The 17,901-nt window shown below is 45.1% G+C and overlaps 1 protein-coding gene across 1 annotated transcript; it reads left to right on the top strand.

Annotated features, from left to right (window-relative positions):
- The first annotated feature begins 6,344 nt into the window (after nt 1–6,344).
- Nucleotides 6,345–16,226, top strand: Pigh (phosphatidylinositol glycan anchor biosynthesis class H). Its single transcript, XM_051148253.1, has 4 exons — nt 6,345–6,532; nt 12,866–13,075; nt 14,904–14,987; nt 16,024–16,226. Exons 1-4 carry the CDS (start codon nt 6,353–6,355, stop codon nt 16,114–16,116), a joined length of 567 nt encoding a protein of 188 aa, XP_051004210.1. The 5' UTR covers nt 6,345–6,352; the 3' UTR covers nt 16,117–16,226.
- The last annotated feature ends 1,675 nt before the right edge of the window (nt 16,227–17,901 follow it).

The following is a 17,901-nucleotide window of genomic DNA, read 5'->3' as shown; positions in this document are numbered from 1 at the left end:
TCTTCTTCTTCTTCTTCTCCTCCTCCTCCTCCTCCTCCTCCTCCTCCTCCTCCTCCTCCTCCTCCTCCTCCTTCTTCTTCTTCTTCTTCTTCTTCTTCTCCGTTTTTCAAGACAGGGTTTCTCTATATAGCCTTGGCTGTCCTGGACCAGGCTGCCCTTGAACTCACAGAGATGCACCTGCCTCTGCCTCTGAGTGCTAGGGTTAAAGGCGTGTTGCAGCAGTCTTCTCTGGTGGACATCCCACAACAGAACCACTCCCCAGTGTAAATAGCTCTCCCCTGTGTTACTCTCTCTGTAGCCAGCTGACTCTCAGCCCCTACCCTCTAGAGTCTGAACTGAGGATGACCCAGGAAAAGATTTCCTCCTGGCAGAGCTCAACCCTGGTAGCTCCTTAAACGGAACTTGGGAGTTTTAGAAAATACTTGTGTCCAAATCCTTTCATTCTACTGGTGAGGTGGACCCAGGCACAGGCATTTTGTTTTGTTTTGTTTTGTTTTTTAACATTCCTCAGGTGACTCAAACACCTGATATAGAGTGATATATAGAGAATCTAGTATTCAGAATTCTATGCCAGGTGGAGTGGTGCATGAGTTAATCCCAGCACTTGGGAGGTAGAGGCAGGCAGATCTCTGTGAGTTCGAGGCCAGCCTGGTCTACAGAGCAAGTTCCAAGCCAGCCAGGCTGCATAATAAGCCCATAAAATTGAAGTGAAAGTGTAGGCAGGAATGAGTGCTTTAAAGAAACATATATACTTGTCTTTTTGATTGTTAAACTATTGAAACACAGACCTGTAAGGAAATAGAGCTTCAGGTGGGTGTGGTGACCCATGCCTGAAATCCCAGCACTCGGGGAGGCCGAAGGCAGGTGGATCTCTGTGAGTCCGAGGTCAGCCCAGTCTACCAAGTGAGTTCAGGACAGCTAAGGCTACACAGAGAAACTCGGCTTGTCTTTTTTAAAAAAGAAGTTTCCCCGGGTATCTTCTGATGAAAGAAAATGCAGATGTCGCGATGGCAACCAGAGGAGGAATTTGTCATTAAGAGAAAGATTTACAACTTGTCTGATGACCATGCTAGAAAGACTGGATCCACCAAGACTGGCGGTTGGGGGATCACAGCTTGGCCAGACTAGGTTATCAGGCACGTCCTTCTCCTCAGGCCTCACCTTCACATTGAGGCCGTGAAGATGGACTGGGGGTGGGGCAAGGGGTGCAGATCTCTTTGTCCCTCTTTCCAATGTGGCCATATGCGATTAATTACCCCCTTTTGTTTTTCACCATTAACTTGGCTCATGGGCAGGGAGTGGCTGAACCACACTATGGTGATATGCATGGTGACAGAAGTGTTCTGATCTGGCCGAATCTCCTCTCCTTGTCACTTATGTTTAGATCCACTCTTTCTTTCATCTGTTGGGGCTTCTATTCTTTGAGACCGTCTCATGACATAGTTCAGACTGGCCTTGAACTCACGGTCCTACTTCCATCTCCCTAGTGCTGGGATTTCAGCCCTGAGCCTCCAAGCCTGGCTAGGTTCATCTTTTAAGATAAGCATTTCCCATAATTTAGGTTTATCTCATTTAAAAGCCTGTAGTAAGGGCTGAAGTGATCACTCTGCAGCAGATCACTTGCTTAGCATGTACAAGGTCATGAATTCAACTCCCAGCAGCACAAGCAACCAGCCAACTGAACACGCAAACAAACTGAAAGGAAGCCTAGGACTTTAGTGTACAAGGACACAAGGCAGCCTGATATTACAGGGAGAGAGAAACTTCCACACAAAAGCCAGATCTTGTTCCTCGAATTAAATTGAAACTATTGACCGTCACTATTGTGAAAGGCCACAAGATGGGGCTGTGACTCCAAGGAAAAGAGCTCTGCTTTCTCCACTTTGTTGTTCCTGGACATGCTGAGTGTGTGGTATATGTGTATGCGTACACTCATATGGGTGTATGCAGGCAGGGGCATGTACGCACATATGTGCTGAATCATGATTTTTGTTGTTGTTCGGTTGGTTGGTTTCCATTTTTGGACACAAGGCTTCTCTGTGTAATAGCCCTGGCTGTCCAGGACTCACTTTGTAGACCAGGCTGGTCTTGAACTCACAGAGATCTGCCTGCTTCCACTTCCTGAGTAAACAATTGTTTTTTTAAATCTATCTTTTTTTTTTTTTTTTTTTTTTAAATGTGAATTGGTGTTTTGCCTGCATGTTATCTCTATGTGAAGGTATCAGATCTTGGGGTTACAGACAGGGTGGACTGCCATGTGAGTGGTGGGAATTGAACCCAGGTCCTCTGGAAGAGCAGTCAGTGCACTTAACCACTGAGCCACCTCTGTAGCCCAAGTTACAGTTTTGCTTATTAACCCACCTTTGGTTATAGGCATGTTGGCCATGACCTTTGTGATGGGAAATTGAAAAGACATTACACCCTTTCATCCCTGCAGACTGGCTTAGGCATCCTGGGCCTGAGGAGTAACAGGACAGTTCATTCCTTGACTTTGCTTTTTCCTCGTGTACCTCAGACCAGATGCAAGAGAAAAGAACAATGTGGTGATGCCAGTAGGCGCACATACACCATTCACAGAGAAAAACCTGCTGCCTCCTGCCAAAGGGAAAAATAAGGAGCAGCCTAGGAGGAGAGAAAACTTCAGATCCTAACTACTCCTGCCAAACACCACAGGAAAACGTGTGGCTCCTGCTTTTTAGCTCTGTCAGCAAAGGCTGGGTGAGAGACCCACTTTGCCTTCACCAGATCTAAGGACTTGCCCCACCTGGCCACTAGGGTGCAGCAAGGGCTTCCATCCTGTGGAGCAACGCAAGCCTCTCTTAATCTGACCCCCCCCCCCCCCTCAGGACATCAGAGGACTTCCCAGAAACTTCCACCCCAGCCACTGAGTACAACCAACACCTCCCCAATCAGGCGTCAGTGGAGGTCAAGTGAGGGGCATAGACTTCTTTTGACCCCTACTTGGTGATAAAAGGCTGTAGGGATCTCTTTCCCTGACACAGTAGTGGCAGAAGAGTCCAGACATAGTAAGTTTAAATATGGCCACAGATTTCATAATATCCCATTTTCCCAGGTTTCGATTGAAAGCCACTCATATAATAAGAGACAGGAAAACAAAACACCAGCATGCTTGAAAGGCCTAGGTTCAAATTCCACAAGTGTATACACACACACACACACACACACACACACACACACACACACACTTAAGAACCAGAAAAACCTCAATTTAAATGAAATAGACAATTAACAAAACCAGTACTTAGATGCAATAGATGCTAGACTTTTCTTCTTTCTTTCTTGTGTGTGTGTGTGTGTGTGTGTGTGTGTGTGTGTGTGTGTGTGTGACAGGGTTTCTCTGTGTCACCCTGGCTCTGTCCTGGACTCATTTTGTAGACCATGCCGGCCTCAAACTCACAGCAATCTGCCTGCCTCTGCCTCACAAGTGCTGAGATTAAAGGCGTGTGCCACCACGGCCGGCTTTAGATAGTAGACTTTCCTTACTGTTGTAGTTTGGATGAGACTATGGCCTCACAAACTCCTATGTTTGATTACTTGGTCTCTGGTAGGTGGAACTATTTGGGAAGGATTAGGAGGTGTGGCTTTGTTGGAGAAGGTGTGTCACTGGGGGCTGGCTGTGAAGTTTCAAAGGCCGCACCATTCCACTTGGCGCTTTCTCTGCCTTGAGCTTATGGATCAGATGTGAGCTCTCAACTACTGCTCCAGTGTCATGCCTGCCTGCCTGCTGCCATGCTCCTCTCTGTGATGGTCATGGACTCTGGAACCCTCTGGAACCGTGAGCACCGATTAAGTACTTTCTTTTATAAGTTGCCTTGCCTATGGCATTTTGCCACCAACAATAGAAAAGTAACCAAGACATATACACACACAGATATATATCTTAAGATGCATAAAACAATTAAATGGAAGCCAGGCATGGTAGTGTATTGCCTTCAATTGAAGTGACTAAGGCAAAACCATCTTCTCCTGGTCTTAAGCTGACTCTATTTTATGATTGCTCCCTAAACCCATGAACAGACATATTGCCTTGGCAACACATTTGGGACCTACCATAATCCTGACCATGGTCCAAATGCATAAATAAACTAGTATCTGCTGACTTTAAAGCCCAAACAACTGTTACCCGTTCTCTGACCCACACTTGATGTCATTGTGGGGTTTGCCTTTAAAAATGCTACTCCCTAAGCTTTGGAGCCAAGAGTTCTTCTGAGGCTCTAAGATTGCTCATGTTCCTTCCCCGGCAGTAAGGACTCTAATTAGACTTCATATGCATGGTAGCCTGCAACTTTCTCACTTGGGCTATTAACATACTCCTGGCATTTCAGAGAAGGCTGAGGCGGAAGGATCACAAGTTGGAGGTTAGGTTGGGCTATATAGTGAAATCTTGCTTCAAAATCTCCCCCACCAAAATCAAATAGAATAGAAGCTATACAATAAGGTGGCATTTGTTTATAACTTTATTTATTTGTGTGGGGGCATGCCTGCCATGACTAGAGAGCATGTGGCAATCAGAGGACAACTTGTGGAAACTGGTTCTCTCCTTCCACCATGTGGGTCCCTTGAATTGAACTGAAGCCATCGGCCTTGGAGGCAGGTGCCTTTACCTGCAGAGCCACCTACCTGGATGGCTCGTAACACAGTATTCTGAGAACTACTAAATCTAAGTGTAAGCAAATACTAAAACAAGAGCTCCATAAAAAAAAGAGTTTAAGAGCCCAGTTTGAGCCTCAGTTGAATTATATGATTACATTTGTTTCTCCATTATTCATGTTTACAGTGACTCAAGTTCCAAGAATAAATTCAACAGTAAAAATAATTGCCCATCCTCAGAAGTAAGCTTACTTCTCTGCACTGCCACAGTGGTGCTCCAACCATGCAAATATATTGCCTGGTTCTTATAACCGAAACTTTGGGAGCTGTGGCAAAGGCTGTTGAGCAGTGGTTCGCCCAACAATCTTCCCCTCCCGCCTGAATAAGCACTTGACGAACCGGGCTGTCCTCGTTTTAGGCTTGAAAGCCATCTTACAGTAAAGACAAAGTAGGTTCACTCCTGTTTATAATTAAACCTGTTTTGTTTTTTTCAAGGATTGGGCTATGCCCCACCTTAACTACAAATGGTTCTGTACTGCCTAGTCCAGGAATGGCAATCTCATCTTTGTTTCAAGAAGTTGTTTATAACTTTTGCAACCTTACCTTAGCTTCAAAGGCTATGTGACCACCTAGGACTAGCTTGTTATGCCTACCTTGCAACCATGTCAAGAGGAACTAACTTGTTACGCTTATGTTCTGCGCCTCCAACCTGGCCTGTTTTGCTCACCAAATTCCCTATTTGGAAGCCTCATACACCCCGCCACCCCGAGGTATAAAAGCCTTGTCTCAGCACTCACGGGAGGCAGAAGCAGATGGATCGCTGTTAGTTCGAGGCCAGCCTGGTCTACAAAGCGAGTCCAGGGCAGCCAAGGCTAACACAGAGACCCTGTCTCAAAAAACTAAAAAAAAAAAAAAAAAAAAAAAAAAAAAAAAAAAAAAAAGCCTTTTCTTCCACCTTAGGGAGAGGCAGCCCTTTTACGTGAATTTAAAAAAAAAAAAAAAAGCTTGCTTTAATTAATTTGGCCAAGATAATAATTTGGGTTGGTGGTCTTTCTCCTCCCATCTTTAGGATTAACACACTCTTTCACAGCTGAGCCATCTGTTCCACCCAAACTTGAGTCTTTGCCGTGCATACTAGCCTCTCTAGTTTGTTTAACTCCCGTGACCTTACCCTGTTCCAGCCTCCGAGCTTTGCTTTTTCCTGGTCCTTCTTTCTGGAGATTTTCTTCCCCAGCACCCCACAGAACAGTGATCCGCATCCTTGTAGGTTCAATGAGGAGAGCTTTACTTCGTTATCTACTGCTCTGAACATTTTTGCCAATACTACTAGTTAATACTACGTCCGTACCGTGTTTTCCTACTAAGAAAGAAGCGACGTGTGGACAGAGTTCTACCGTAGCTAAGATTCCTTTGGAAGGAAGGAAGGAAATGAACGCGTGAAATGAATGAATACACCTGCAGACCATTCCTTGAAGCTCTCTGTAGCGTAGCAGTATGAGCCAGTCGAGTGAACATATATCTTAATCTGCCCAATGTTGGTGCCACGATTCTGGAGAGTTCGGGCTAACATCGACCGGGAGAAACAGCACCGAGCCCCAGCCTTGACCTCAGTGCTCGGCCGCGGCTGCGCGGAGCGTGTGGCAGGCGGGGCTGAGCAGCTTCCGGAACGGTCCGGAGCCAGTGAGACTTGGGTCTTCCGGGTGGGCTAGAGCGGCGCGACTCCCCCCTGGCGCGCGCGGCCATGGAGGACGAGAAGAGCTTCTCGGATATCTGCGGCGGCCGCCTGGCCCTGCGGCGCCGCTACTACTCACCGTACTGCCGCGAGTTCGGCCTCAGCTCGGCTCGGCTGTCGCTGCGCTCGCTCACGGCCGTCACCTGCGCCGTGTGGCTGGCGGCCTACGGACTCTTCACCCTGTGCGAGGTAAAGGCTGGTGCTCGCCTGTCGCGGGCGGCGGGCTGTGAAAGGTCTTGGGGCTGACCAGTGGGCCCGGGTGGGGACTTCTGGATCCGGGACGCCGTCGCGTCCAGTGGCAGGACTGTCTTCCCCAAGAAGTTTTGCTCCTGGACGCTCTACCACAGTGGGCCGCTGCCCTGCTCACCCACAGGGCATACACCCTGCTCCATCACTCCTCCCAGGTAGGGTACCACTGCCAGCAGTTAGCAAGCATACAACAGAATTCCAGAAAAGTGCTTTTGTCTCCTAGACTGTGCACGCGTGAACACAGAAGGAGCCCTCTTTCTCTCCTTAATCTCTGCTTCTCAAGGCCAACGTAAACTACCTCCTGCTTCCCAACCGTTCCCCAATTTAAGTGCACTTTCTAAAGAGTTGTCAGATTTAAGACATGAGTGCTTTCTGTGCTCAGTTTTCAGACTTTCTAATTTGTTCGCTTTTTTTTCTGGGCCTCTTTTTTTTTTTTTTTTTTTTTTTTAACGTATCTAAGATGGAATTAACGTTAACAATATTATGAAGGTCAAATGCTGTGAGTTTGGGAATGATAGTTCCCAAGCAAACCGAATCATACAGCTGCCCTTTGTTCAGAATGAGTTCTAGTTTTAAGTCCCTCTATAGCGCCCTGAAATGAATATATTTTTCCAGGAGTGGTCTCACTAGGGCTGTGCATCAGAACTATTTATGTGTAATTTTACATATTACTTGTATTAGAACATTCATTAGCTTTTTTCTTCTCTGTGTCTCTTGTCTCTTGTCTCTGGCTCAGTATAGTACTGGCCAGGCTATGTAGAGCCAGCCTCTGTCTCCCTAGTATTGGGATCAAATATAATGTGTCATCACACCTGTCCCGTTATATGCTAGAGCATAATAATTTACATAAAATAGATAAAATTAAGACCCCTAACTTACGGTCTGGGGAATGGCCCAGCAGGTAAGGCCACCTACTGCTGAACTCGATGACCTAAGCTGAATCCCCAGGACCCACGTGGTGGAAGGAAAGAACCAAAAATTGTCCCCTGACTGCCACACAATAAATAAACAAAGACAGCGTGGCTGGATGTGGTAGCGCACACCTTTAATCCAGCGCTAGCAGAGGCAGGAGTCTAGCTAGCATCAGTCCACATCACAGGCTCCGGGACAACCAGGCTACACAAAACAGTGTCTCAAAAATCAATGATCTTGAATTCATTGCGTAAAGCAGGCTGGCCTGGAATTCACAGGGCTTCACCGGCTTCTGCCTCCCTGGTGCTGGTACTGAAGGGGTACCTCACCGTGCCCAGCTGGGCTTTAACACCAGTCTGTGTTCCGAATGCCTGCAGTTATCTGAAGCAGGAACAGATATTTATTAAATGCCCATCGTGTCGGCTGTTTTGCTGAATTTCTTACTTCACCCTTGGGGGTGGGGGGCGGAAACAAGGTCGAGAAAGAATAGTAACTTAGTCTTGATGGTGGTAAAGGCTTTTCAGAACCAGAGCTGCTTGACTTTGAAATCCCTTTCCACTATATTTTGGTCTTGCAGATCTCGGGCAGCTGTGTGTGTTACTGGTTTGTTTAGAGATACAGGGTCTTGCTAGGTAGCCTAGGCTGTCCTCAAACTCTGCATCCTCCTGTCTCAGTCCCCGTCGAGTACTGGAATTACAGGTGTATACGCCACACCCAGCACTAAGTTGGTTATGTCAGTTCCCTACTGTACTGGCCTCATCTCTCTCTCACATGTCTACCCTAATGTCCCCCAACTGCAGAAGTAATGTGTGCTCCATTAAATTACCCCAGCACTTCCCCGGGGCTCTGTCTGCCAAAATGTCAGATCTTTGCTCCTATTAAAAATTATTCATGAAGGTAGTGGTTGTCTAGAGAGAAAGGACTCCCCAGGAGAGCCGTTCAGATATGAGGCTCAGCTCCGACGCAGAGGAATAGTGTACACTGTTCCAACTTGAGCCAGGGCAATGGGCTTAGAGAAGGCTGCTGGGTGAAATTCCCTAAGCACTGACTGGTCGTCATCCTGTCATCCTCCCTGCTCTTGAATTCGCGGCTCTGTTGACATTATTCCAATCTGCAGTGCTTTCGCCCTTCCAGGCAAGTGTGCACTACCTTTTCTGCATAGTTAGGTCTCATTTCCTTAGAACTCTTCTTGGAACAATCCTGCGTGCTTTATCTCTCTTCCTTTTCTCTCTCCATCCTTTTATCCTTCCCTCTCCCTCCCTCCCTCCCTCTTCTTCCTTTCTCCTCCCTTCCTTTGACACTTACAGTCAGCAACGGAGCATTCTACACTTTTTTATGTATCACTCTTGCATGTAATAAACCTGAGTTTTATCTTGCCTTTCTTCCATAATGTGTGGATGTTTACAGATGCCCTGCGCCTGAAATTAATGAGCTGAAAGTCGGTGTTTCTGGGTCATCAGAGGCTCAGCTCTGACTCCTATTTATCAGCCAATAATAATTATCTGAACAGAAGTCAGCAAGCCTTTTCTTTAAAAGGCCAATTAATATTTTAGCTTTGTAAGTCTCTGTCCCATATCCTTTTTGTCCTTTTTTATTATTTAAATTTTATTTTATGTGTATGAGTGTTCTGCCTATATGTGTGTCTGTGTGCCACATACATGCCTGCTGCCAAAGGAGGTGAGAAGAGAGCGTCAGTTCCCCGGAACTGTTGTGAACTTCCAAGTAGGTGCTAGAAATTGAACCCAGGTCCTCTGGAAGACAGGTCAGTGCTCTCAACCACTGAGCTGTTTCTCCAGCCTGATTTTTATTCTTTGTCGTTTTTTAGAGATGGTTTCACTGTGTAGCCTGTGTAGTCTTGTCTGACTTGGAACTTGGTGTGTAGTCCAGACCCACCTGCCGCTGCCTCCCGAGTGCTAGGATTAAAGATGTGAGCCACTGCACCCTGCTTCTTTTTGTTCTTCCTTTAACCTTGTTTAAAAAAAAAAAATTAGCCAGGCTCGGTAGTGCACATCTGTAATCCCAGCACTAGGGGAGTCAAAGTCAGAAGGATCTCTGTGAGTTCGAGCCCAGCCTGGTCTACAAAGGACAGCCAAGGCTACATAGAGAAACCCTGTCTCGAAAGTTAAAGAAAAAAAAAACACATTAAAAAATTAAAAATCATTCTTTGCTCAAAGTAGGTGGGACAGAAAGGGATTATAGGTCTCAGTTTGCAGATCTCAGTGTGTTAGGTATTGTGAAACCAGACCCAGCCAGGAAAGTGGTTAAAAACAGATTTTTTTTTTTTTTCAGGAGCAACTACAGTAGAAGAAAAAGATTTCAGTATTGAACTGGTCTCAATTTCCAAATACAGCAAGTGTGGGGATATATAGCCAAGGAGCAGAGTGGGGACTGAGTGGATGAGAAATGACACAGGAACAACCAGGGCAGGGTGGGTGTGCCGCTAAACTCACTTGCTAAGACTCGTGGTTTGGTTTTTGTTTTTGCTTTTGGTTTTGTCTACTTGCTTTTTTGATATAGAGTTTCTCTGTGTAGCCCTGGCTGTCCTGGAGTCCCTCTGTAGACCAGGCTGGCCTAACTCAGATATCTGCCTTCTTCTGCCTCCTGAGTGCGAGATTAAAGGCTATTTTTTGTTTGTTTGTTTGTTTTGAGACAAAAGGAGATTCGTCTGCCTTTGCCTTCTAAGTACAAGCATTGAAGGAGTGCGCCGTCACGCCTGTCCAGTCAAGATTGTTACAGAAGGTCGATCCTACAGTTCAGACATGATATGTCCTCCTACGGCTTAAAGCCAAAACAACAACAAAAATTGTGGAAATCTTAAGGAGTGGGGCCCTTGGGAGGTATTTAGTCATTGGGGTTTTTCCTCAGAGGACACTGTGGTCTGCTAAGATGACTGTGGTGTCCTCTCTAAAGCTAACTCAGCACAATTCCTGACCGCCCGGGCAATCCAAGTCCAGTAAAGACAACGCTAAGATATAAAATGCTTAGAAGAGTCTGGTCAGAGTTAGATTAAAGGAGGACTGATCAGGACAAAGAGCAAGGCACCTCTTGGGTTCAGTGAACGTGGTCCAGAATTACTGAATTTTATTCATTCTAGGGGTACTGGTTAGTTTTTATGTCAACAGCATAAACTAGACTCACTTAGGAAAAGGAAATCTCAATTGAGAAAGCACCCCTCCCCCATTGCTCCTCAGGAAGCCTGTTGGAGCATGTTCTGGTGCTTTGTATGTGTCAACTGCCTATTGCTGCCCCACCCACCCCCTTACTGCAGACTGTCACATACGCCACACATTGCTGTTCAACCTTGCCTTCATGGTTGACTAATAAAGAAAGCCAGTACCTGGGCAGGGTCAGAGGAAGGTAGGCGTGGCAAAGGCTCAGGGAGAGAAGGATCTTGGGAGGAACTCTGAAGTTCACATGGAAAGAAATGGCCCAGGTGAACAACCTTAGCAAGTATTTGGGGAATTATAGATGAGAAGTAGCCCAAACAGAACTGATAAGAAGCAGGTGGCATGGGGTGGAGGCTGGGATATAATGGAAGGTAGCCTAGGCATTAATATCTGCCATGCCCCAGGTGATGAGGCTAGGCTAAAATATATCAGGGGTCTGTGTCTTTATTGCTTATGAAAGCGGGCTAAATAATGTCACCATAATAATTATAAGCCTAAAAAATAATTATAAGCCTAATAATAAACATTTATTAGGTCGTACTGTTAAATTAACAGCAATAAGAAGCCTGCGGAACATTTTCTTGATCGATGATTGATATGGGTAGGCCCATCCCACAGCGGGTAGTGCCAACCTTGGCTGGGTAGTCCTGGACAGTAGAAGAAATCAGGCTGAGCAAGCCACGAGGAGCAAGCCAGTCAGCAGCACCCCCCATGGCCTCTGCATCAACTCTTGATTCCAAGTTCCTGCCCTGACTTCCCTCAGTGTTGGTGATGAACTGTGATGTAGAACTGTAAGCAGAAATAAACCTTTTCCTTCCCAAGTACTTTTGACCATGGTGTTCTATCACAGCAATAAAAACCCTAAAGCACTAGATCAGTTATTACCCTTTCTTCTGGGGAGTCAGAAAAGTAAAACCAAATGAAAAAAACAACAAAACAGTATGTTCCACATTTCAGCTTCAGAAGTGTAAAAAGTTATGTGTCTTAGATACAAGGGCATACACAGCAGTGTGTGTGTGTGTGTGTGTGTGTGTGTGTGTGTGTGTTGGGGGGGTTGTTGGGGATCAAACAGGACTTTGTGCATGCTAGACAAATGTTCTACCACCAAGCTACATCCCCAGCCTGCCTACCATTTTTTCTTTTTTCTTTTTTTTTTTTTTTTTTAAGATTTATTTATTATTATGAATACAGTGCTCTGCCTGCATGTACACCCACAGGCCAGAAGGGGACACCAGATTTCATTATAGATGGTTGTGAGCCACCATGTGGTTTCTGGGAATTGAACTCAGGACCTCTGGAAGAGCAGTCAGTGCACTTAACCACTGAGCCATCTCTCCAGACCCCATTTTTTCCTCTTTATCGTTTAGTCACAGCTGTAACTCAGAACCAAAGGAGATTAAAATGATAAGGGCCCTTATTAACACAGTAAGAAATGAGGGTCAGTGATCCCAGAGTCCAGGTGAAAGTCTTATTTGGCCCTGGCTCCTGTCACTAACACCATCCAGTGTCCTAGTCCTCAGCCTGTCTTTGTGGGAGAGTGTACCCATCAGAAACCACTAACCTCTAATAACCTCTGCACCAATTAAGTCCTGCTTTATAGGCTGTTCCTGTGTGCTGTAATCTTTGTATGTCGCCCCTTTTCCTTTCTCCATTCTTCTTTCTACCCATCTTTTAAAAAAACATAATAAATTGGCCTCTTCTATAGACTGCTAGCCATCACGTCTCACTGCAGAGAGTGTCCACTTCTGAAGGCATCACAATTTGTTCTGAATTCTATTAGGAAAAAGATAAGTGGCTGTTTAGGAACCATCAGTCAAGGAACAGTATCTGCTACTGTGCTCAGCACTTCACAGTTGCTGCTCTATCTGTAATTTTGTGCTGTGTAGTTTGCATGGGGAGTTTGAATGGGAAAAATTAAGTTGTAATTTTGGGAAGAAATTTTTCTGATGGGTGTGAAGGCAGATGTTTTGCTGGGAACCTCCCAGACCTCTACACTAGTAGTCTGGGTCCCTTTTACTACGTGCCTTTCAAACACCTTAGGAACTCAAGAGAAAGTGATTTCCCCTTCATGGGCGGTCTGTCATCTGCTCACCTCACTGCATAGCCACTCACTGTCCAGCTAACTCACTGGATAGCATAGGTATATGCAGAGGAGCGTTTGGTGATCTCACTGCCTGTGTCTGGCTCTCTTCAGAATAGCATGGTCCTCTCTGCTGCTATCTTCACCACCATCTTAGGCCTGCTTGGTTATCTCCATTTTGTGAAGATTGATCAGGAGACTCTATTAATCATCGATTCACTTGGCATCCAGATGACGTCATCCTACGCTTCAGGCAAAGAAAGTACCACCTTCATAGAGATGGACAAGGTCAAGGATATTATCATTAATGAGGCTATTTACATGGTAAGTGTCTGGGTGGTATCTCTGGGCTCTCCAGAGGAAGCACTCAGCCCATGGTGTGTGCTGGGGTCTAAACCGAGTCTTAGCAAAGTATTCATTGTCACAGAATTAAACTTAAGGTGCCTCCGTTCCAATACAAGTAGGTATTTTTTGGCTGGCATGCCTGTGAACCATAGAAGAGAAACTTGCATTAAAGCAAAAGTTTCTTTATAGTCATGTTTTCTTCAGTGATGGGGTATGCTCCAGGAAATGTGCTGTTACAAGTTTGCTGGTTGTACAGGCACTGCAGCACGCTTACACTTAGAAGCTAGTTTAGTCACTCGGACATCCCATTGATAATGTGTAATAAACACAAGACGCCAAGTGAAACACTGCATACTGCTTTACAGTTCACTTTTTTTTTTCTGAACTAGGGTCTCATTGTGTAGTTTACGCTGGCCTTGAGCTTCCATCCTGCTGCCTCTCTTTTTGCTTGTTAATAATTTTATAAATTTTTATTTTTGGTTATGTGTGTGTGTCTGTACATGTATCCGGCTGAGGCCAGAAGAGGACATCGGGCTCCCTGGAGGTGGTGTCACAGGTGGTTGTCAGCTCCTGGACATGGGTGCTAGGAACTGAATTACAGTCCTGTGTAAGAGCAGCAGCACTCTGAACTGCTGAGCCATCTCTCCAGCCCCTGCCTCTTGCTTGTTTGTTTGTTTTTGAGACAGGTCTCACTGTAGCCCTGGCTGACCTGTAACTTACTATGTAAACCATGCTGGTTGCAAACTCACAGCAGTCCACCTGCTTCTGCCTTCTGAGTGCTGGAGTTAACGGCATGTGTCACCATGCCTGGCTAACAAGCTTTTCCTTTTTACAAGTATTCAAAAGCATAGCAAGTACGTAAACCATGACTGCTTCGGAGAGGTAGTAGGTTGTTGTGGATAAAAAGTCAGCATTTCAACTTTCATCTTGTGGCTCAGATGCAAAAGCATTTTTGTTTTGTTGTTTTGTCTACTTGTTTGCTTGCTTTCTCTAGGAGTGAGGTCTCCTGGTTGGTGGGACTTTTGGTTCATACTAACAAACTTGGCCGTGTGTGTGTGTTAGGTTTTGTTCCTTTTTTTTTTTTTTTTTTTAAGTGGGGTGGCCTTTTAAAGGACAAAATGTAGGCAAGGGACACATGGAGTTGAAGAAAGATAAAAAGCTAATTATTCTAGTTCCAACTCTGTCATGTTTTTTTCTTGTTTTGTGGTGGATATGTTGCATAAAACTGTAATAAAGAATGAAACCCTAAGTGAGGTTCTGTGGCTTCAGAGTGGCCATGCTGATTGTACAGTTTGAGACTTGGCAAGTGCTTATTTGAGTGACTATCTTAATCCAGCTACGTTGTTTCCATCTGTGAGTGCAGTACAATACGGTGAGCTTTTGCAAGGTGTGGTGACACACACGCCTTTCATTCTAGCACTTGGGAGGCCGAGGCAGGTGGATCGCTGTGAATGAGGTCAGCCTGGTCTACAGAGTGAGTGCCAGGGCTACATAGTGAGACTCTGTCTCAAGAAAAAGATATATATATATATAATAAGGGATGCAAATATACTTTTGTTTTTTGAGACAAGGTTTCAGTGTAGTCCTGGCTGTCCTGGAACTTAGAGAGATCCGCCTGCCTCTGCCTCCCTAGTGCTGGTACTAAAGACATGTGCCACTACCACCTGGCAAAAATACGCTTTTCTTCTAAATTGTCAAATATTTCACTCAGAGATAATTTATGAAAAATATTTCTTAGTCTTCTCTTGAAGAAAAAGGAAACAAGATGAGTGTCACTGAGGCATCTGTCTGGTTTGTCATCTTACAGCAGAAGGTCATTTACTACCTCTGCATTTTACTGAAGGATCCAGGGGAGCCACACGAGATATCTCAAGTAGTTCCTGTCTTCCAGGTGAGCACAGGGCTCCTCCTCCCTCCTGGGAAACCCTGCCTTCTCTCTCTCTACCTGCCCTCTCTGTGTGTTCAGTAGTCTTATTGTCAGATTATTGGCAATATCTGACAACCAATCTGAGTGAAAGGATTTTTTAGATTTTAGGGAAGACAGTTACTGTCATATTACTACTTCTACCTACAAATCACGTTCTTGTACTTCAAGTCTGTCAGCCTGTAATTTTACATTGGTATCAGGGACGTTGAGGTTTTTTACAAATATAAAGACATATATAAATATATATCTTGTCTACCACAGCCATTATACTTATTTTAAATGATTATACTTTATTCCATTACATTGAAATGTCAGTTTATTTAGCTATTTTATTGCTAAGTTTTAAATAATGTCTAGATAATCTTGTTTTGATCTTACAATAAAAACTGACTATGGTGGCACATGCCTGCAGTCCCCTTGTTTTAAGCCTAAAGGTCAGTTATGCATTTATAATAATTTTGTGTATTTTGAATAATAAACATTACTTTCTACAATTTTCCTATTCTGTGACTTTTTAGTTGTGCTATATTTTATAATGCAAAATCTTTTCAGAATGTATATATTAAAATGCCCATCTTGTCTCTGAGACTTATTTCTCAACTTGTTTCTGAGATGGACTGTCTCATTGTCATATAATCTTGTCAGGCTAAAAGCTGTTTTTTTTATATGCCTTTATTCCTAGCATTCAGGAGGCAGAAGCAGGCAGATCTCTGAGTTCAAGGCCAGCCTGGTCTAGAGTGAGTTCTAGTAGTCAGGGCTATAGAGGGCCAGTCTGAAAACAAAACAAAAAGCTGTCTTTATCCCCACCCCACCCCTGACCCCCTCATCCCCACACAAAGGCCTGATTTGGAGCCCTCCTAGCAAGGTGCTCCGAGGCTTGAGCTTATGTCTCTTAGCTCCTAGCTGCCATTTAGTGCCCATGGTGTACGTGAGAGGTTGAGATTGCACACAGATACTTCTTCTACTCTCCCTGACACTGCATTTCTCCTTTCAAATTCAGAGTGCCAAGCCCCGGTTGGACTGCTTGATTGAGGTATACAGGAGCTGCCAGGAGATTCTGGCACACCAGAAAGCCACGTCAACAAGGCCGTGAGTCTCAGCCTTCATGGAGAGGATCCTGAGCCACCATGGCTGGCTTATTTTCTGTACTTGTAGAAACCATCAGGGGACACAGTCCTGGGAATCAAAGTGAATGGGCAGATCTCAGAGCCCCAGAGTAGGCAGCTGGAACTTGACTCAGGGTTTTGATGTATCATAATGCTCCCTTATAGGGGAGACCTTCAGGGTTTTGACATATCAAAAGCAAGCCACGCACAGTGGCACATGCCTTTATGCCCAGCACTCGGGCAGAGGCAGGTGATGCCTTGAGTTCGAGGTCATCCAGAGCTACATAGTGAGGACCCCCCCGCCCAAACAAAAGTAGTGTCCACAAAGAACACTTTGAAGTTTCTGACCACATTCATGTTTGTGTTAAAATATGTGGAGTATTGAGAGTGGTACCAGATTTCACAAGAGAAATGTATCCATCTGTATAGTCTCTGGTCTAAAAGTTAGGGAAAATATATGAATTACTAGGAATAAAATGCCTAACAAAGGGCTAGCCTCTGTCCACCTAGCTCCTATGATCTGTGCAGGTGATGACTCAATCTACAACTTAGCTGGGGCGGTATGGATGCCACTAATCCCAGCAGCCGGACAGTATCAGCAGGAAGGTTGGAGGTTTGAGGCCAGCCTGGGCTACATGGTGAGACACTGTCTCAAACCCCAAAATAAATATTTCAAACACACCAATACCTGGTTCACTGACAGGTTTTTATTGATGAACACGATACATAGCATTTTAGCTATGGGTGTCGAGCACATTAGTACCTTTCTGTTACTTGATAGTTTCTATTGCTTCAAAAGCTGTTGGGCTAAGAGGGCTTAGATGAACAGTGAGCTGTAAGCTGGACATGGTGGCGCACGCCTTTAATCCCAGCACTCGGGAGGCAGAGGCAGGTGGATCTCTGTGAGTTCAAGGCCATCCTGGTACAAAGACAGTCCAAGACAGCCAGGACTACAAAAGAAACCCTGTCTCGAAAAACCAAAAAATAGAAAGGAAAAAGTGAGCGGTTTCATGTTGGTTCCCAGACATGGGACTGTCACATTAAAGAATGAAGAAGCCAATTTACAGAAGCCTTTGTTTCTAAGGCAGTTTCTTAGATTCCTAAAGGTCAGGAAGGAGAAAAGGAGCCAGGCGCAGTGGCACTTGCCTTTCCCAGCACTCAGGAAGCAGAGGCAGGCAGATCTCGTGAGTTCGAGGCCAGCCTGGTCTACAGAGTGAGTTCCAAGACAGCCAGGGCTGCATAGTGAGACCCTGTCTTTTAAAAAAAAAAAAAAAAAAAGGACAGAGACAAGAAGACAACTAATCTGATCTCTAAATCTAATATAAACAGTTCCATTCTTTGGAACTCTGTTTATAGCATAGGGCACATCCTTACTGGAGTTAAGGGCCATTTGGGATGTGTAACTATAGAACAGCATTCCCTGCCTTGCATCTGCCTGGAAGGAGCTGACCAGGAGCCTAGAGTGAAGTGACTGAGGTAGACCTGTCTCCACTAGAACATTCTGGGGTGGGAGTTGAGTTGAAACAGAAACTTATAAACTGCCTGCCTTGCAAGTCAGGCTGGTTTCAAAGAAGGCTCTCATTGCCTTTCTAAAGGCATGCTGTCAGCTTAAAGGCCGAGAACAAGTATTACAGCAGCTGAGGCATTCCAGCAAACTGATTTTTGGCCTTTGAGTTTCTTGTGTAACACACACATTGTTTGGTTAAAGACTTATTACCTGGATGCTCCTCCTATCCCCTAGTCTATGTAACTGAAAAAACGATTTAAAAAAA

This window comes from Acomys russatus, chromosome 1 (assembly GCF_903995435.1).
Source record: "Acomys russatus chromosome 1, mAcoRus1.1, whole genome shotgun sequence".
NCBI classification, from domain to species: domain Eukaryota; kingdom Metazoa; phylum Chordata; class Mammalia; order Rodentia; family Muridae; genus Acomys; species Acomys russatus.
This window is presented reverse-complemented; position numbering and strand designations above follow the sequence as displayed.